Source organism: Panulirus ornatus, chromosome 18 (assembly GCF_036320965.1).
Source record: "Panulirus ornatus isolate Po-2019 chromosome 18, ASM3632096v1, whole genome shotgun sequence".
NCBI classification, from domain to species: domain Eukaryota; kingdom Metazoa; phylum Arthropoda; class Malacostraca; order Decapoda; family Palinuridae; genus Panulirus; species Panulirus ornatus.
Window position 1 is genome coordinate 55,358,546 of NC_092241.1, and position 21,465 is coordinate 55,380,010.

General features: G+C 45.3%; 1 protein-coding gene across 4 annotated transcripts in view; it reads left to right on the forward strand.

Annotated features, from left to right (window-relative positions):
* Positions 1 to 21,465, forward strand: part of LOC139755113 (probable G-protein coupled receptor CG31760) — a 424,310-nt gene that overhangs the window by 358,647 nt on the left and 44,198 nt on the right. For all 4 annotated transcript variants that reach the window (XM_071673250.1, XM_071673248.1, XM_071673251.1 and 1 more), the window contains 3 exons: positions 1,748 to 1,889; positions 19,527 to 19,632; positions 20,136 to 20,265. In XM_071673250.1, coding sequence (XP_071529351.1) covers positions 1,748 to 1,889; positions 19,527 to 19,632; positions 20,136 to 20,265 — 378 coding nt within the window. The remainder of the gene's footprint in view (positions 1 to 1,747; positions 1,890 to 19,526; positions 19,633 to 20,135; positions 20,266 to 21,465) is intronic.

Genomic DNA, 21,465 nt, shown 5'->3' on the forward strand with positions numbered 1-21,465 from the left:
AGGTGAGGGAGTTTAGGCGTACCCTACCCATCTTCCAGACAACTGTGAGGCTGTGTTTCATCTCTGGTCCCTCAAGTCGTAGCTACACACTCTCGCCTCTCTATTGCTTCACTCGAATCACAGTCTTACATCTCCTTGCTCATTGCACCTCCTCCTGGCTATCCCTTCCAAAAATCAAACACAGGCTCCTTTATATCCCTAATTGGATTAACTTCAGAAAATTCTGTTTCTTAACACGCGTAGTTTACTGCCTCTCTTCGGGCGAGGCTTCTGTCTCTACTGAGTGTAATAAGAGCAGCGGTGATTGTTGTAAGTACATACCCCGTACTCCTCTGGAACTATCTCTTCTTCAAGCCCGTAGTTCAACCAGAGCTGTTCTGACCATTTAGGAAGAAGACATGGGTTAAAGGACGTGGTAAACAAAGAAAAAAATCTGACCTCTATTCTTCTCTTTCAGCTTTCACCTCTGTTGGCATCCTATTATTCGTGAGTCCAGGGGTTCTTCACCCAGAAAAGCTGAGTTCTTGTATTGAAAGGTCTTTCTGGTGTTTGGTCCAGATCTCCTCTTACAGCTTCTGTTATCTCACATGTCTCTCGTCTTTCACGTTCCGATAGCACTATAGCTGTCTCTCCCGACGACAAAGTAACACACGTGTGGCTCTCTGGTCTCCTCTGCCTTCCTTTCTTTCAAATTCGCTTCATCCTCTCTCGCTCGATCTGTGTCTCGCCTCGTCACAACTGCCTCTATGAACTCATATCTGGCCGGGATTACCAAGCGTGGTTGTCGGACCCTGGTCAAGTTCAGTGCCTGTAAAACCTCTTCTCGTCCCTATACTTTCAAAGTTCCACACAACTTTCTCAACATGTCCTTAGACGGCTCTGTAATTTTTTTCAGGCAACACTATAAACATCTTTGGTAGCACGGCAATATCTGAGATATCTGTAAATCCCCATAACTCAATGACTTGCCATATAATGCAGTGTTGGTTTCCTCTTCCTCTTCTATGAATATTACTTTGGTTTCTACTCCTGAGAACTGGCTTCTTGTGTATCCCACCCAGCCATTAGGTACATCGCCTAATCCTCTGTAGGCCAGTGAGTCATACGGTTACTGTGTGGCCGTGGGCAACTCAACGTTGTGCCGTTGTGATGTCTTTTTCTTTCCCTACGACGCTAAGCTTTGGGACTCTTTACCTTCTCAATATCTTTTGAAACAGCTGTGAAATGCTTCCCGGTTTGAAAGGACAGTTTTTTTTTTTTCCCCCACTTCCTCCAAAATTCTTTTATTTTCCTTATCTGTCTTTACTTTTCTGTCTCTTTAGCTTTGTTTTTGTGCTTCGTGTAGAGCCTGGCCTCGCACTCGGCGTTTGTCTGAGACCGGAGTCTTCGACGTGAGGGAGAACGGTTTCTCTGACGTTCTGCTTATACGACGCAGTACAGTCTCTCTCTCTCTCTCTCTCTCTCTCTCTCTCTCTCTCTCTCTCTCTCTCTCTCTCTCTCTCTCTCTCTCTCTCTCTCTCTCTCTCTCCTTCTTCTTCTTCTTCTTCTTCTAATAAGATAATAATGATAAAGATGATGATGATAATAATGTACCTCTCTTGCAGGTTCTGCACACATGCCTACAGACGTAGTCTTCCTGGATCATGCAGTAGCCAGTCCTTTACAATAACGTTACCGTGTAAGATGTTGCCATGTTTTCCTCAGTGGTAGCCTCATCCCTGACCTGGTGTACCTTCCCTCCCGGCAGGGACGTGGGGATGCTCAGCGTGGACGTCGACGTGACCTCCCTTGACATCAACCAGTGTGATCGCAAGAGTGACAAAGCCACGCCAGACTCACAGATCTCATACTTCCACGGGACCCACAAGTGTGACAGGAATTCCTCCGTTGTGAGTATTGCAGTTGCTTGTTGTCCATGGTGCTCGAGGGAGGGGTGTTGTGATTATCCGTACACCCTCCGTGTCAGTAAGTTGTAGACCCCAGCCGCTCCCCCAGGGAAGTACAACAACCCTCCTGACGTAGGAGTGTTGTGGTGATGGCTGGAACCATCTTACAACCTCCTCCGTGTCATCATCATCATTGGTCCTGCTTTCTGTACCCTCATTACTAACCTAGACTTCGTCACTTTCTCCACCTGCGCTATACGATTATCTATATTTTCTTGTATGTTTTGCCTTCACACAATTTTCTTTTATCTGCCTTTTATCCATTCCTATTGTTCAGAGCCTTAAAGTGATGAGAGCTTTTCCCACGCTGCCCGGAACCGCCCTTATCAAAGGTTTATCCTTGTTTTGATACGTGGAAGCTCCTCTTCCTCCTGCTGCTGCTGCTGCTGCTGCCAGTTAAGTAAGGTGGAGGGCGTGTGTGTGTGTGTGTGTGTGTGTGTGTGTGTGTGTTACCAGGGCATCCCTGACGCAAGTTATAGTGCTGGGTTCTCTCTCTCTCTGTAGTCAGAACTGCTGACTAGGTTGCTAGAAAACGAAAAGTACAATGTTCTTCAACTCGTATGGACATAGGTTACGTACTGGAATATTGGGAGAATGTAATACTTACTTATGATTCTGTACGAGAAAATACGAAGTGTCATGAGCGTTCCTTCCTTGTTACCATTAAATGGGCCTTATTTCTTCTTTAATGGTACACCACGAAGGTCCATAACACATGCTATTTCTCCTCTGGTATGAAGAGCACAGTGCTGGGTGTCATGTACGGTAGTTTCCCTCGGTGGCCTGGGGGCGCCGCCGCCGCCTCCTGCCTGCCTGCCTTCCTTCCTGTGTGGCCAAATACGAACAATAGAGAAGAAAAAAAAAATGTTTAAATCCTGACAACTATACGTTGCTATTGTTTTTGTCTCCTGATGTGTGCCTGTTGTGAGAGTCTTGGCTCGAGTTACTTTTGTATCGCTTTTTTCCCACCTGTCTTTTTTTTCTTTTTTTTTTTTTGCAGACTCAGAAGGGAGGTGGATTATTCCTTCTTTTTTTTTAAGCAAGGGAAGATCCCTTTTATTTTTTTAAGAGGGGGAAAATTACTTTCGCTACTGTTGTTGACTCGTGGGGAAAGAGTGAGTTGTGAATTTCCAGTGTGTTGTTGGATGTGTAGAAGTTAGAGAAATGTGTTGGATGTTGTCTCGGTGAAATCAAGTCAGTAAAATGTTATATCAGAATTACCTTTTTTTTCTTTTAAGAGAATATAAATGAATATAAAAGAATATAAACTTGAAATGTTGTACAATGGTTCGTACGCCCTATATATATATATATATATATATATATATATATATATATATATATATATATATATATATATATACATATATATATATCATATCTTCCATGAACGTCTTATAGAAGTTTTTGTCGGGTCAAAGATCAACATCTGTCATGCTGTTGAAGTCAAAGGTCAGCTTTTGCTATTCTCTTGAGGTCAAAGGTCGTCCATTTCTGCCATTCTGTAGAAGTCAAAGGCCAACACCTGTCATGCTGTGGAAGTCAAAGGTCCATTTTTGCTATTCTAGGAGTCAAAGGTCAACATCTGCCATGCTGCAGAAGTCAAAGGTCAACACCTGTCATGCTGTAGAAGTCAGAGGTCCATCTCTGCATTTAAGAGGATTTGATCACAAGGTTAGGGAGAGAGAGAGAGAGAGAGAGAGAGAGAGAGAGAGAGAGAGAGAGAGAGAGGGGGGGGGGAAATATTCTATAGGAACACATGATCGAGACAAGAATGACCTGTCACAGATCTTGTGTTTTGCCCTCGGCTTGAGCAAGTCGTGAACCCGAGCCCATGACCTCCAGCGTACGTTGCCAGGTTCATGGACACTGGTAGCGAGGTCAGGGTGCGTGGGAGGATGGGGAGGTGACCCGGTGGAAACTGGTGTGTGGCGTGGGTGACGCGGGAGGGGAACAGTGGTAACTGGGATAATGGAAGTGGGAGTCACGGGGAAGTGAATGGGCGGGAGGAGAGGGAGGAGGGGAGGAATGGGCGGGAGGAGAGGGAGGAGGGGAGGAATGGGCGGGAGGAGAGGGAGGAGGGGAGGAATGGGCGGGAGGAGAGGGAGGAGGGGAGGAATGGGCGGGAGGAGAGGGAGGGGGGAGGAATGGGCGGGAGGAGGGGAGGAATGTAATGGAGAGAGAGAGAGAGAGGAACCTGTGCAGTGCAGGTGTGGGGTTGGGAGGGTTAAGACAGGGTGTGGAAGGTGTGATGATAGGAGACGGGATGGTTGATGATAGGAGACGGGATGGTATGATGATAGGAGACGGGATGGTTGATGATAGGAGACTGGATGGTTGATGATAGGAGACGGGACGGATGATGATAGGAGACGGGATGGTTGAGGATAGGAGACGGAAAATGAGATTGTGACGTTGAAGAGGGAGATGAGAGATAAAGGTGAAACCCGTATAGGACTAAAGGAAAGGAGATTGTGGTGATGAGGGGAAATAATGAATGATAAGGGAAGGGATGTCGATATAGGGGGGAAAGACTGAACATCTGTGAGGGAAAGACTTGCTAAATGTACGGCATGACGTCTAACTCATGAGACAGGAAGGGGAAAGTCAGGGAGAACGAAGGAAAATGACAGGAAGGATAGAAGGAGGAAATGACGGGGCCAAATGTGGATTTCTTAAAGATATAATTGGAAACTCGGGTTGTGCTGGATCTATGCCACAGAGCAAGAGAGACAGAGAGAGGTGTGCGAAGAGTTTAAAGGAAAATGTACATTTCAGAAACGACGTAAGACACCTTCCTGCCGTGGGGCCCAATGATCGAGGGTCTCTCATTTGTATTCAGATGTAACCGAAGATTCGATTGGCTGATTGGGTATTGGTCGACACGTTCATTTTCCCGCGAATGTGTCCCTCGCCACCAGAACCATCGCCACTGATTGCTTGAAGGTGCGGCTTGCCTCCGCCACTTGTCGCTAATTGATCTACAGTATACTGTACCCTGAGCACCAGGCCACGAGGGAGGAATATTAACTTTTACGATAACGTTATCAAAACCCAGGCAGTTGGCCGTGAAGGACTATGGAGGGGATCATGAATATAAACATATCTTCGACTGTGCTGTGTGGTCTGACCTGTCATGTTTGCTGTTGAGGATAATGTATGGGAGTAGCACTGTATGGTCGTATATACCTCCGTCAGTAGGTTCATGGTTATATATGCCTGCGTCAGTAGGTTCTTGGTTGTATATAACTCCGTCAGTAGGTTCATGGTTGTATATGCCTCCGTCAGTAGGTTCATGGTTGTATATGCCTCCGTCAGTAGGTTCTTGGTTGTATATAACTCCGTCAGTAGGTTCATGGTTGTATATACCTCCGTCAGTAGGTTCTTGGTTGTATATAACTCCGTCAGTAGGTTCATGGTTGTATATACCTCCGTCAGTAGGTTCATGGTTGTATATGCCTCCGTCAGTAGGTTCATGGTTGTATATGCCTCCGTCAGTAGGTTCTTGGTCGTATATATCTCCGTCAGTAGGTTCATGGTTGTATATGCCTCCGTCAGTAGGTTCTTGGTCGTATATATCTCCGTCAGTAGGTTCATGGTTGTATATGCCTCCGTCAGTAGGTTCTTGGTTGTATATAACTCCGTCAGTAGGTTCATGGTTGTATATACCTTCGTCAGTAGGTTCTTGGTTGTATATAACTCCGTCAGTAGGTTCATGGTTGTATATACCTCCGTCAGTAGGTTCATGGTTGTATATGCCTCCGTCAGTAGGTTCATGGTTGTATATGCCTCCGTCAGTAGGTTCTTGGTCGTATATATCTCCGTCAGTAGGTTCATGGTTGTATATGCCTCCGTCAGTAGGTTCTTGGTCGTATATATCTCCGTCAGTAGGTTCATGGTTGTATATGCCTCCGTCAGTAGGTTCTTGGTCGTATATATCTCCGTCAGTAGGTTCATGGTTGTATATGCCTCCGTCAGTAGGTTCTTGGTCGTATATATCTCCGTCAGTAGGTTCTTGTTTGTATATACCTCCGTCAGTAGGTTCTTGGTCGTATATATCTCCGTCAGTAGGTTCTTGTTTGTATATGCCTCCGTCAGTAGGTTCTTGGTCGTATATACCTCCGTCAGTAGGTTCTTGGTCGTATATACCTCCGTCAGTAGTAAAGTATAACATGTCAGTACAGAAAACTGGATTCGTTGGGGGTGCTTCTGTAGGCCGTCAGTGGGTGGTTGCGGCAGACATCACAGCACCTGCAGGCTGTGGTTCTCACGCTTCGTGAACCTTCTGGATCATGAGTAAGGTCGGGGACACAGTTGTAGATCTACAGTGTCGTTACTCGCACGCTTCGTTTTTCCAGTGGCACATCACAGAAAATGAGACCCAAATCAAGGCCATCTCATTATATATATATATATATATATATATATATATATATATATATATATATATATATATATATATATATATATATTTATTTATTTATTTATTTTATTATACTTTGTCGCTGTCTCCCGCGTTTGCGCTCGACCCTGGGCGGCACCGTGAACGAGTCACGGTCAGGAACGCCAACCGCTACTCCACATAGGACCATGATATTGTCACTTTGGTCGATGAAGATGAACACCAACAGGGGAGAAACGAACGAATGACTGCGGGAAGTCTGTATTTAAGCCCATATCGCATGACCCTCTTCGGGAAAGTGACGAAAGATTAGATACATTCAAGGTTTGGCATGAGAAAATGTATAGAAGGATTGGCAACCTCAGTTCGGAGGTCACATGACCTGACATATGTGTTTGGGCGGGGTTGGCGCCAGACATGATCCTCTTTACTATATCAGGTCATGTAACCCTAACTGGATGTTGCCAACCTTTGGTCTTTTCTCTGGCCAAAACTTTAATGTATCTAATCTTTCGTCACTTTCCTGAAGAGGGTCATATGATATGGACTGATATATAGAGTTCCCAGAATTATTCATCTGTTTTCTCCTCTTTGGGTTTATCGATATCGATCAAAGTGACTATGTTTCTGCAATATATATATATATATATATATATATATATATATATATATATATATATATATATATATATAAACTATGGTTGAGACACCAGGTGTGTTGAAATGGTTTGAACATATGGAGAAAATGAGTGAGGAAAGATTGACAAGGAGGATATATGTGTCAGAGGTGGAGGGAACGAGGAGAAGTGGGAGACCAAATTGGAGGTGGAAGGATGGATTGAAGAAGATTTTGAGCGATCGTCGCCTGAACATGCAGGAGGGTGAAAGGTGTGCAAGGAATAGAGTGAATTGGAACGATGTGGTATACCGGGGTCGATGTGCTGTTAATGGATTGAACCAGGGCATGTGAAGCGTCTGGGGTAAACCATGGAAAGTTTTGTGGGGCCTGGATGTGGAAAGGGAGCTGCGGTTTCGGTGCATTATAAATGACAGCTAGAGACTGTTGTCTTTTCCTAGCGCTACCTCGCGCACATGCGGGGGAAGGGGGTTGTTACTTCATGTGTGGCGAGGTGACGACGAGAATGAATAAAGGCAGCAAGTATGAATTGTGTACATGTGTATATATGTATACGTCTGTGTATGTATATATATGTATACGTTGAAATGTATAGGTATGTATATGTGTGTGTCTGGACGTGTATGTATATACATGTGTATGTGGGAAAATGATACCACCTAGTTCGTATGCATATCTGCTTCTCGCCAGACTTTAAGGAGACCAAATTTTTGTTAGTCGTCTTGTTCTTAGCAAGAAAGTATCGCGAGGACCCAGTGGTCTTTTAGTGTTTGAATTTTCATTGTAAATCTTTTTATATCTTCACCCTACATGTACCACATACGTATTCTCTCGTATCATTTACCATTTACATCCATGGTTAGTATTATCGTCCTAGCTCTCGCCTTTCCATTTCCGGATCATTTCGATTACGAACATGAATAGATCCAGTGTGTGTGTGGCTCCGCCTCCCCTCAGCCCACCTGCTGTGGTGGTGGGGAGAGGTGGATTGCGTAGGGGTTCCGGAATATGATGCTGCCAACGAGAGGAAGATCTCATGTGGTGTGCAGTATTGCTTCCTCCCACGACCCTACAACACTCCTCCGCTATACCTGACGTCTGTTTCCTTCTATTTCGCCATCACTCGCGGTCCCTCTGCTATATATAAATCTTTCCTCTGTTTACCACCATCTTGCGAATTACCTCTCGTATCATCTTCCTTCACTTAGAAGACTAACTATCCATCATATCTTTACACATGAGTTCGAACTCCCATCCGTGTTACACTACGCCAAAATGACAGCTACAACACCTCTTGACCTGTTGTAGAATCAAACTCTGTTGCCATTTGGCTTGTCAACTCTCCTTCAGCTACCCCGATTTTCTTTTTTCTATTTTTTATTTTCTGATCTTAATTCTACCAACTTTGTGGCATATTTTCCTCGACGGTCTAAATTACTAGGAATTTATTATTATTATTATTATTATGGCGAGTATCGGAATGCTCCTCGGGCCTTGAATTTATCGTCAACATGGCCAGCGATGTCAAATATGTTTTCAAGTTTGGTAGGGTAGTCTTTGAGAACCCTGGCCCGGCGCCGCCACCTGTTGCCTCCCACAACACATACACACATACACACACCGTCGACGGCCGCAACACTGGCCAGGCTCACCCGGTGTTGCCTCCCGCAACACACACTACCCACGGGCTGCAACACTGCCCACACACACACAGCACATGTTGCCTCCCGCAACACACACCACCCACGGGCCGCGACACTGGCCAAGATCACCAGGTGTTGCCTCCCGCAACACACACTACCCACGGGTCGCAACAGTGGCCACACACACACACAGCAGGTGTTGCCACCCAGAGGCAGAGTTGTGGAAACCCGTCAGTTGACCATCCCAGAGCACCTTGCCTTTGCCATGATACGAGAATGTCTGTCATTGTTCATACGTGGTGATACAAGATAAATGTTCTCTGTCGAATACAGTATTTTTGGCATGTCAGTAACATATGGTGTTATGTAACCAAACGTTTTACACACACACACACACACACACACACACACACACACACACGTATATATGTGTGTGTATATATATCAGCAGTGCATCTGTTGCTTGGAAAATGTAGTCGCAATAAGAAAAAGAAACACTAGGGCATAGATGTACGTCTTTGGTTTTATTGGCTGACGCGTCGGTAATAACACACACCATCATCAGAGCCTAAAAAGAAAGGATGTAATGCATGTAATATCTACATTATGAGTGTCCTTGGAAACCGTTCAATCTACAATGTTCCTTGAAAAGATATTTACCATGAAATCCAAGCGTGAATTGAATAATCAAGAAACAATGAAGAAATAATCGATAATGACAAACAATCGTACAATATATATATATATATATATATATATATATATATATATATATATATATATATATATATATATATATATATATATGTATATATAAAATACATTTAGAACGTGAGTTTTATATGATCAACAAAGACATTATTTCCCAGTCGAGATTAAAATCCTACATTTCCATAATTCGATATCCTACCACGTTGAAACAAGACTCTTCAAAACAACCAGACAGTTCTATTCCAACGCTTAAACAAGAAAATGATTTAAAAAGTACAACAATTCTGTCGGTACCTGAGTGTTACTTGAAGCGGATTTGATCCTGTAGTAGAACAGGGGAGGAGGGATCGCAGTGTTAACAGGTCGGTGTTTGATAAACTGCTACTGGGTAGTAGTATGGTGAACCTCGCTGCCAACACGGGCTGGTCAAGTGTCGTGTGAGAGTGGTTTCGTCATGATGAGAAGAAGGACGGGTTGGGTAACGAGGCAGTTCGTTCGTATTACGAACATGTTCGTGAGTGTGAGTCAATCGTGAGGTGTGGCTTCGTCTGGCCAATAGACGAAGCAGAGTAGATTTCGTTCGTAGTGAATGTTGGTTACGTCCTGATGTCGTTCACGGGTTCCCACATTTATTTACCTAAATAACCAAGAAAAGCGAGTGTCATATATATTTTTTTTCACTTCGTAAGTCAGTTCATTGTCGTCGAGAGGTCAGATGACTTAGAAATATATGAATATCGTCCCCAAGACTTAAAGATCAAATATATGTCATGGACATACCGTCTCTAAAGCAAGGATTCGAATGTGATTATTACCCTTCCAGCCAACTAACTTCATGACGGAATAATGAAAATTAAAGAAGTGTTAGCTTATGTTGGTGCTGGTGTAAAGGCGACCCCGTCATTACACCAACCGTTTGTCAAAATGTATCGCCATGGAGAGGACACAATTACTTCTTTAACGAAGATTTGACGTTACCATCATAGTTAATGCAACTACTGAAGTTCAATTATTTCTTTTTACTCGAGAGAGAAGGGATCGAGAGAGAAAAGGGATCCTCCCTTGTAAATTCATTATTCGTTATTGTCGAAGTGATTGGAACTAAGAACTGAGCGAGGCTGTTACTCATAAGTGCTAATTTAGAGAGAGTAATGATATAAGTGTCTCAGGCGACGATCTTCCCTATGCACCCTTGGCAGACCGTACATACCGTTCGCCCGGCTGGGACCCAGTTACAAATATGTTTTTCGACCTAATCACCACTCGCATTAAACTTCGTTGATGTGCACACGTTGATGAAACACTAAACAGATTATTAACGTCCGTTAAGCAAAGCCATCAACTGTTAACCCGGGTTGTATGATGTAATGTATCATCCATCCTTGTTCACTGCGGAGACCTGTTAAACACTGCGTAAGACGCTGACTATATTATCACGGAGTTGTACCCATAAGTTAACATTAGCGTTTTTTTTTCATTTTCTGAGGAAATGATATAACACAAGACATTTTTTTTTTCAAGACCAAGGCTAGTATTATCCTTCCTACTACGAGGTTAACAGTCGTTCACTGTTTTACCACCAGCATAAGTACAGCAGGTGTAGATGTCTTTGTATATTTGGCCAGACGTACAGCGACACCTCAGGACCCGTATTCAGAACGAACGAACTGCCTCATTACCCCTTCGCCTCCTCACCTCACACACACCCTCACGACATTGTCTGCCCAATGTGGGCAGCGGGTTTCTCTCTCAACAGGCCAGTAGCTCATCAAACACCGTTCTGTTCATACTCAAGTCCGTTCTCCTCCACAGGGACAACACCAACTGGAAGTTACAATCGGGTATTATCAGTTATTGTGTTTTTGAGATTAGATTATTTATCCAGTTTGTTTTGAAATGTATACTTCAACTTTAGGGTATTTAACTATGAACTGTAGAAGTTTGATCTCGATTAAGAAATATTGCCTGGGTTGAATTTATTATAAGTGACGTTTTAATGTGTTTTAGATAAGATAGGAGTGTTGTTCCATATTGATATTCTTTTGTCTTTTCGCGATTATTCATTTCACGTTGGGATTTTATGAGCATTTTTCAGGAAACATTATTTGTGTAATGCTTTTAACAGATTCTCAAAATGTATGAATTACATGTATATTGTAGTTTATTTGAAGGATTTAATGATGGTATATGTAAATACCGAAACGTAATCCAGTTACTGGGTCTTTGAGGGAATATCATCACTTGGCCCCCTTCTCTGTTCCTTGTTTTAAAAAATCAAAAACGAAAGGGGAGTATTTCCAGTCCCCCGCTCCCTCCCTTTTTAGTCGCCTTCTACGACACGCAGGGAATACGTGGGAAGCAAAAAAAAAAAAAAAAAAAAAAAAAAAATATATATATATATATATATATATATATATATATATATATATATATATATATATATATATATATATATATATATCTTTTCTTTCAAACTATTCGCCATTTCCCGCATTAGCGAGGTAGCGTTAAGAACAGAGGACTGGGCCTTGAGGGAATACCCTCACCTGGCCCAATTCTCTGTTCCTTCTTTTAGAAAAATATATATAAAGCGAAATAATCTTAAATCCGTTTTCTTTACTAGCTTAGTCGTACACATGGGAAAATTATCCTTTTCGTGGTTGTCTGGAGCTGCTGCTGCAGGTCATAACACGCTTGCGTTAACACAAGTTAAGCACTAAAAAAGGCCAAATATACTGAGCTGATTAATTTACTAGTATTCCCAGCAGCTGAGTCTTCCATGCCCGGCTACACTGGAAGGGTTGTAAAACAAGCGGTGCTGCGCCTGAATTACATGGAGCTATTCCAACGCTTTCACTTTAACGCATTTTTTTTTCGCTCGCCTAAAAGGTCTTTGACCCTTCACCTGCTCGAGGTTGCCAGGGTCCGTGTGTCCGTATCTGGCCCTGCCAGGGTCCGTACCTGGTCTGCCAGGGTTAGGGTCCGTCCCTGGCTTTAGCTAGTGTCAAGCGAAATGAGCTGACCTGCGAAATAAATGACTGCAGAACAAGTGCGCATGCGAACGGGCTGCGCGTAGGGGATGCGCGATTCCCAGCAAGTCATGTTTTTAATTTTCGCAGGAGTATAGAGCTACTGCTCAGTGCATCCAAATGACGATATTGGGTAATAATTAGTTATTAAAGTAGTGTTTTTTCTAATCTAATGTTGCTTACGTATGAGGGGTTTGGATGGTAAGGAAAGTTCGTTGGGCGGCTGTGAGTGGCGCTGGCTAGGCTGTGCTGCTGGTGCCACCATCTTCACTTGTGTTATATTTTATCATAATCGAATCTTCCTTTTCTTGCCTCCGTGTTGTTTAATCTTATAGTTCTGATAAGAATATCGGATGAGGGTTGGTTCAATTTATTCATAAGGTGATTACTTTACTTTTTTTTTCGAGAGAGAGAGAATGTATAATGTAGCGAGTCCTTCCAACTAGATCCAAAACAGTGAAACCTAACCTCTTTTGTCATTTGTAGATATATTTAATTGAATCTAATCTCCTTTCTCTCTGTGCCACTGCCATTCCTTGCAATTCCAGTTGCAGATCAATTTAATATTGGTATTTTTCCTCGGTGCAAAATCGGCTACAAGGTTAGGTTAGGCCATATTCTTCCAATTGATGGCTTTGTTGATATTCTTACAAGTGTTCAACTAATTTGTACATAGATTAACCCTGCTAATTGATTACATACACGGTAGATGATATAGGTATATTTGGCATTAATAACGACAGTGAAAGTCATTAATAAACATTGATAATACAGTTCAAGTTTTCATTTAACCATGAAGCGAGAGAAAATATAATAGTCATTCATTCATTTCTCAAGTTGGGATACTTCGTACCAAATCACACTCTGTATCAAGACGCATTGTGGCAGGTTACATATTTCGCTTGACACCGGGGCTAGGCCTACTTGCCTGGCTCTGTGTCGTGGCCTGGTTGTGCACCAGGAAGCACATGGCGGTCCCAGCCAACCACCTGTGGCAGAGCATCTCGCCCGCGCGTGGAATATTGATCTAAGTCGTGGGTGGCTGAAGGGGGTCCCCTTCGTGTGAGGGCGGGCGGACCCCTCCTCCTGGGAGCTCTCTCTCTCTCTCTCTCTCTCTCTCTCTCTCTCTCTCTCTCTCTCTCTCTCTCTCTCTCTCGTGCGAGAGCGCCTCGCGCTGAGCCCTGCTGCTGCATGGTAGAATTTCATGACTACCGAATATTCGTACGTTGGTAGATGAAGTCGATATTCTTTAACGAGGAACACATAGGTTGGTGCATCATCATCGTCTGGTGCGGTAGTGAGGCGTGCTGGCCAGACACCATAGTGAGTAAAAGAGGTCGTGTGCTGCCTCGGCTGCGAAGGTCCTCTGGTGTGATCTGGTTCAGGAACCAGGAACTTCCTCCTCCTCCAGGCACTCGCACGTTAAGCATCAAACACGTACTACGGCTGTTCTGACGCAGAAGGTGGACAAGTGTACGCTACTCCTGGATCCAAGAACTCCCCCTCATCCTTCAGGCACACTCGCTTGCAAGCATCGAACTTTTGTGTTGTCTGAGGCTAGTGTGTGTGTGCCGCCCGTGGACCCAAGCTTGACCTTCCTCTCCCTGCCGTTGCTCGCCAACATCGAACTCGAGCTTGGAGTTTCGTGGCGACCGGGAGGTTGAGGACTCTGTGTTGTTTTAAAGTGGTCACGTTCCACCTGTGTTCCAGACGTCCAGGCTGGGGAACGGGTTCCCTTGTCTGAGCTGTGCAGGCTTTGAAATGTTCTCTCTCTCTCTCTCTCTCTCTCTCTCTCTCTCTCTCTCTCTCTCTCTCTCTCTCTCTCTCTCGTTATCGGCAAAAAACTATTAAATGACTGCGCACAAATTGCATGATGGAAAGTGGCGAACACGATCCACCTAGTTTTTTTTTTAATTTTTTTTTTCAAGTTTATACTGAGGAAAATAATGCCCCCATTACAGGGTCACGGACTAGGATGAAACTGAAGTGTGGGGGGAAAAAATGCAAAACGTTGGTTAAGGGAATTGCCAACCTTATGCCCAGGAGCCTCCACCACCCGCGGGGGAGAGAGAGAGAGAGAGAGAGAGAGAGAGAGAGAGAGAGAGAGAGAGAGGATTGGTATAAACACAGCCCTGTCTCCTTCCGTGCCTTGCTGTACTCCTGCTTGGCAGAAGGTGGTGTAATCACCCTGGTGCTAATGGGCTCGAGCACTTCCTCTTATCTATCGTACTGTGTCCTCGTGTTACATGCTTTGTGTTGGGTAAGTTAGACTGTAAATGAAGCCTCGCCAGGCCTTACTACCAACAAGTCCAGGCTAACTTAACCAAAGCTCTGTATGGCTGGTGTATACGCAACCTAACGTTTCTTATACATGGTTCCTGTATCTACAACCAACCCTTAAGCTTTCCTGTATCTACAACCAACCCTTAAGCTTTCCTGTATCTACAACCTAACCTACCCTATGTATGGCTGCTGTCTGTGCAACCTACCCAACTTCAGCTGTGTATGGTTGCTGTGATGGCAACCCAACCAAAGCTATTTATGGTTGCAACATTCGCGACCTGCATTAACCTATGCATGATGCTGTCTATATACAACCTAAATTAACCAGAGTTAGGTGAAGCTGGTGTATATGTTACCTAACCTCACCAAAGCTGTGTGTAGTTCCTGTATAAACAACCTAACCAAGCCAATATCTAGCTGCTGGCTGACCTACCTTAAGCTGTGTAAGGCTGCTGTATAATACAACCTGACCTAACCAAAGTTATGTATGATTCCTGTATTTGCAACCTAACCTAAGCAAAGCTATGTATAGTTGTTGTATATACAACCTAACCAAAGCTATATATGGCAGCTGCTCGTGCAACCAGAGCTAAGTTGTGTATGGCTGCTGTGATGGCAACAGTCGCTGCGCCAGTATTGTAACCTAGATTTATGAGACTCTTTTTTTTTTTTTCTTTCGAACTGGCAACGTTTTAAGGGCTAGCCCATAATGGCCGCCAGGTACTGGCAATATCTTAAGGAGCTGGCCCAGAACGATCGCCAGGGAGTAGAGTTCCAGCAGTGTGGTGCGCCAGAGGCGTGATGGTTATGAATGACCTGCTATAGACTGTGGTTGAGTTATGATCCAGCCACGCAGGCCTGAGTGTAGGGCATAGAGGGAGATCCTGACCCGCGAGACAGATTTGAAGATGCATTGCTCGCCCGAAGTGATCATGTTCTGTTTCCGTTTGTGTCGGTGATTTTTTTTTGGAGGTGTTGATTTTTTTTTTGGAGGTGAATGCTGGTGATTTTTTGGAGGTGAATGTTGGTGATTTTTGGGGTTGAATGTTGGTGATTTTTGGAGGTGTGAGGTGATTGTTTTGAGGTGAATGTTGGTGATTTTTTTGAGGTGCATGTTGGTGATTTTTGGAGGTGTGTTGGTGATTTTTTTGAGGTGCATGTTGGTGATTTTTAGAGGTGTGTTGGTGATTTTTTTTGGAGGAGAATGTCGGTGATATTTTAGGAGGTGATTGTTGGTGATTTCGATTTGTCTTGTCAGCGATTTGGGTATGACTGTCAATACACCGAGTGTCAGTAAATTGGATCCAAATGCTACTACTTTGGGTTCCAGTGTCACTCGTGTGAATTTTGAGCGTCAGTCAAGAGGGTCTTGTGTGTTAGTCATGGGTAAGTAAGTACTCTGGGTGTCACGCGGGAGGACTTTGCCTTCTGAGGATGTTACATCTCGGTGCCAATAAGGTGATTGAACGCTGGTGAATAAAAGTCTGGAATAGACTTCGATGTCATATATATTACTGACTTTTAATCCCGGGTGTGAAAAAGCTTATGTATTTAGTCGCCGAGGTGGAGAGAGAGAGAGAGAGAGAGAGAGAGAGAGAGAGAGAGAGAGAGAGAGTAGGCTGAATGGGGTGGTGAAGAGGCTGATGGTGAGGTTCTGATGGAAATAATATTGGACCACTGGGAGGGAATGAATTACCACGGGTGGAGTAATGGAATTGGCCATCGCCTGGAGTCAGAGGTTTAGTGTCATATTTGTGGGGTTTGTAGAGGGGTTAGGGTTAATGGACCATGGGAGTTGGTGGAGAGGTTGAGGACGTAAGGTTAGGTGGAGGGAGGACCCAACCCCCTCCTCCCTTACTTTGCCTACATCACGGCCTTGTGTTAAGGTACATCAGCTGCTCCGTCACAACATGTTTACAAAAGGGAAGCGCGTCGCATCGACCCTCTTCGTTCTGGTCCTGAGTTGTCGCAGTTTTTTTTTCTCTCTTTCTTTTGTGTGGATAGAAACGCATTGACTACGTTCGCAGAGAGTGATGTGTTGAAGGGAGCGATGGTGGCTGAGGAGGATGTCCTCTGATTTGCTCCCCTGTCTCCATCTATAGTGGTGGGTGGGGGAGGAGCCTTCTACTTTGCTCCCCTGTCTCCATCTATAGTGGTGGGTGAGGGAGGAGCCTTCTGCTTTACTATCCTGTCTCCATCTATAGTGGTGGGTGGGGAAGGAGCCTTCTGTTTTACTATCCTGTCTCCATCTATAGTGGTGGGTGGGGAAGGAGCCTTCTGTTTTACTATCCTGTCTCCATCTATAGTGGTGGGTGGGGGAGGAACCTTCTGCTGTACTACCCTGAGGGGGATGCCTACCTACCTACCTACCTTCGAGACCTACGTCGTAAAGGGGCTACCTACCTGCGAGTACCTACGACGCAGAGGGGAGTACTTACTACACAGAAAGGAGGGACTACTTACAATGCAGAAAGGAAAACCTGCTTACCTTCCCATACCTCCCGAGTACCTACGACGCCGAGGGGAATTACCTACGAGTACCTACCACGTAGAGGGGATACCTACGAGTACCTACGACGCCGAGGGGAATTACCTACGAGTACCTACCACGTAGAGGGGATACCTACGAGTACCTACGACGCCGAGGGGAATTACCTACGAGTACCTACGACGCCGAGGGGAATTACCTACGAGTACCTACGACGCCGAGGGGAATTACCTACGAGTACCTACCACGTAGAGGGGATACCTACGAGTACCTACGACGCCGAGGGGAATTATCTACAAGTACCTACTACTCCGAGGGGATTACCTACGATTACCTACGACGTAGAGGGGGATTACCTGTCTACTTACGTATGATTGCCAACGACGCAGAAGGGAACACCTACTGACCTACCTACCTACGACTCCTTAAGACGCAGAGGGGAATGCTAACCTGCTTATGAGTACCTACGACGCAAAGTCTTGCCTTGTACGTGTGGTGTGTGTGTGTATGGGGTCCGGGAGGAGGGGTGAGGGGAAGAGGGAGGGGTGAAGGGAAGAGGGAGGGAAGACAACCCCCCTCCCCCACCCCCCCATTCCCTCCCCCTTTCTGCGATGTACGGGCCTGGTGGGGGGTTGGGGTAGGGTAGGGGGGGGGGGATAGAGGAGCCGTCTAGTGGTTGCCATGGCGACGTGTACTTAGCGCGTGGAGCCTCCCCTACACACGGCGGCCAATCATAAATGTCATTTTGCTGTGTTGCCACCTAGGACGCTGTGTTGCCGCCTAGGATGCTGTGGTGACCGTCTAGGATGCTGTGTTGCCGCCTAGGATGCTGTGGTGACCGTCTAGGATGCTGTGTTGCCGCCTAGGATGCTGTGGTGAACGTCTAGGATGCTGTGGTGACCGTCTAGGATGCTGTGTTGCCGCCTAGGATGCTGTGGTGAACGTCTAGGATGCTGTGTTGCCGCCTAGGATGCTGTGTTGCCGCCTAGGATGCTGTGGTTACCGTCTAGGATGCTCTGGTGACCGTCTAGGATGCTGTGTTGCCGCCTAGGATGCTCTGGTGACCGCCTAGAAGCGCCTAGGATACTGTGTTGCCACTTAGGACAGTATGGTGCCGGCTAGGATGCTGTGTTGCCATCTTCTCATGATGCCTAGGACGCTCAGGAGCTCGAAGAGAAGTGATGGAAGAAGAGGGAGAAGAAGAAGAGGAAGTGGAAGAAGAAGAGGAAGAGGGAGAGGAAGAGGAAGAAGATGATGATGATGAAGGGGAGAAGCCATGTCGGGAAGAACTTCTAACCACATCTAGTCGAATTCATGACACAGGTGTAGCGGCTGTGGCTCACTGTGGCGGGCCGTGTGTGTGTGGCTGGCTGACAGACTCCCTCCTTCCCTGCCCATTGTGCAGTAACCTCCGTAACTGAGCAGTATTATCCAAGTCAGGAGAGAGAGCGAGAGAGAGAGAGAGAGAGAGAGAGAGAGAGAGAGAGAGAGAGAGAGAGAGGAGACCTCAGTCGGTCTCTCTCTCTCTCTGGTCGACAGCCACCGACCAGGTAGGTGGGTGTATGACCGATTCTACCAGCCTGGGTTATCGGGACGACTGCAGGAGTGTGGGACACACGGCGCCTCATTTTGCTGTTAGGTTTTCACTCCTTTTTGGTCCCAGGTAGGCTGTCTTTTTGGTCCCAGGTAGGCTTTTTTTGGCCCCAGGTAGGCTTTCTTTTTGGCCCCAGGTAGGCTTTCTTTTTGGCCCCAGGTAGGCTGTCTTTTTGGCCCCAGGTAGGCTGTCTTTTTGGTACCAGGTAGGCTGTCTTTTTGGTCCCAGGTAGGCTGTCTTTTTGGTCCCAGGTAGGCTGTCTTTTTGGTCCCAGGTAGGCTGTCTTTTTGGTCCCAGGTAGGCTGTCTTTTTGGCCCCAGGTAGGCTGTCTTTTTGGCCCCAGGTAGGCTGTCTTTTTGGCCCCAGGTAGGCTGTCTTTTTGGCCCCAGGTAGGCTGTCTTTTTGGCCCCAGGTAGGCTGTCTTTTTGGCCCCAGGTAGGCTGTCTTTTTCCCTCTTGCCTCCTGCCACACGTGGGGGTTATTATATTTTTTTTTTCTAGTTTTTCCTCTTTTTTTAGAGGAATCGTTTCCTGTGTTTCCCATGTTCTTTTGAAGCGAGCGTTCCCCCTCTCCCGTTTTCTGAGGCTAATGTTATTCTTCTACTTCTCTCGTCTCGTGAAGCAAACTGTCCTAATTTTTTTCCTCCCGTTTCCTGAGGTTTTTTCTTTTTTTTTTTTTTCTTTTTTCAAATTTCCCGTTTTCTGAAGCGAGTGTCTTCCTCTTGTTTTCTGAAGTAGATGATTGGTTGTTTACTCCCGTTTTCTCTGATGTGGTTTTCTTTTTTTTCTTCCAGTGCGTGTTCAGCCCAGGCCACGGCTGGGTGCAGGGAGGCTACAAGTGTAAGTGTAAGACAGAGTACTTCCCCAAGGACAAGACATTCAATGGCAGTCTTGTTGAAGGTGAGTAACCAACCTCTTCCCCAATTTCTCTCTCTCTCTCTCTCTCTCTCTCTCTCTCTCTCTCTCTCTCTCTATATATATATATATATATATATATATATATATATATATATATATATATATATATATATATATATATATAGAGAGAGAGAGAGAGAGAGAGAGAGAGAGAAATAGATATTATATGGCGTTAATGAGATGACTTTGATCGGAGCGTTCAGTTGCCCGTTCCGTCACGTCTAACATAGAAAAATTAAGTGGGACTTAAAAAGATACCATAGGAAAGACCCGAGGTGCCGTAGGAAAGACCCGAGGCGCCATTGGAAAGACCCGAGGCGCCATTGGAAAGACCCACACGCCTGCATTAGCACAAGTAGCAGTGAGGAACTTATCTTAAGGGGGAATCTCTGGCCGGTGCTGTGAGTGAAGTAGGTAGACATAGGATTGACAACAGATATGAGGCGGGTAATGACATGTGGTCGAACCTCTCTTTCCTCTTCCAGTGGCCTGGGAGGGGAAGCAAGTCAAGAACCCGACCTACGAGATGCTGTACGTCTGTCGCTCTTGCCCTAAAGACTGCCCCAACTGCACCTCCGACAAGCCCTGCGTGGCCCACTACAACTGGCCCTTCAGGTAAGTCTTCCACTTCACAGATCCTCACTTCAGGTAGGTGGTGGTGTTGCCTTGGATGTGTGTGTGAGGTTCCCTTGAGATATATATATATATATATATATATATCGGTGGCCCCTACAGGCAGATGCTGCCTTGACGAATGTATATCCCTCAGGAGGGTGTTGTCCTTTATGAGGAGTTCCCCCGGGTATATTGCTAGGTCTTCTGGATTACCCTTACCAATACTTCCTACAGGTGGGTGCTGCCCTTACGACTAGTCCCTCAAATGTATTGTTTGTACCTTCAGCACAACCCTTGGGGGTTGGTCAACGAAATGGGTACCTAGCTCAGAGCAGCGGGTATATATATATATATATATATATATATATATATATATATATATATATATATATATATATATATATATCGTCAGTGAGATGGCCTCAATTAGGGCTCAGTTACCCGGGCGATCTCAGTAAACATAATAAAACCTGCCTTTAAAAAGGTCCAATCGTGAATATTATCGGCCCTTAAGGTGATCTTGTAAGTATATACCTATCACTTAAGGGAGATGCGACAGTGAAGAGTTATCCCTGCAATTGTTTAGCTGTTCCTCGAAAAACGTATTGCACCCATGAGTGGTCCTACCGTTGTGTAGCAGCTCTTCCAGGCAAGCAGTGCCCCTGTACGTGGCTCAGCAGGTAATATATCCGTTTGCTGAGGGAGAAGAACACCGTCATGGAGTGGGGGTTGCAGATATGGCATTACAGCAGCTGTTCCTTGAGGTAAATACTGGCACTATGAGGCCTTCAGGATGGTCGTGTCCTTATAAATGGCCCTTAAGGAAGGTCTTGACCTTGTATATATGGTCTTGTGTGTACATATGGTCTTGTGTGTACACGGCTGGTTCTTCAGGAAGGTCGTAACCCTATGTATATGGTCTTGTGTGTACCCGGCTGCTTCTTCAGGAAGGTCGTGACCTTACGTATATGGTCTTTGAGGTATAGTGATGGTCCTTCAAGAATTATGGTCCTGTGTGTATAACTTTGGTTCTTCAGGAGGTTCCTTTCCTAATACTTGGTCCTGGAGGTTTTACCGCTGGCCCTTCAGGTCGTTGCTGCCTTAAGAATGTATATATATATAACTCCTCGATGATCCGATTGCTCCTGCGTACGCTGCTGGTCTTTCCGGTAAGCATCGGACTTGTGGATACTTCCTGAG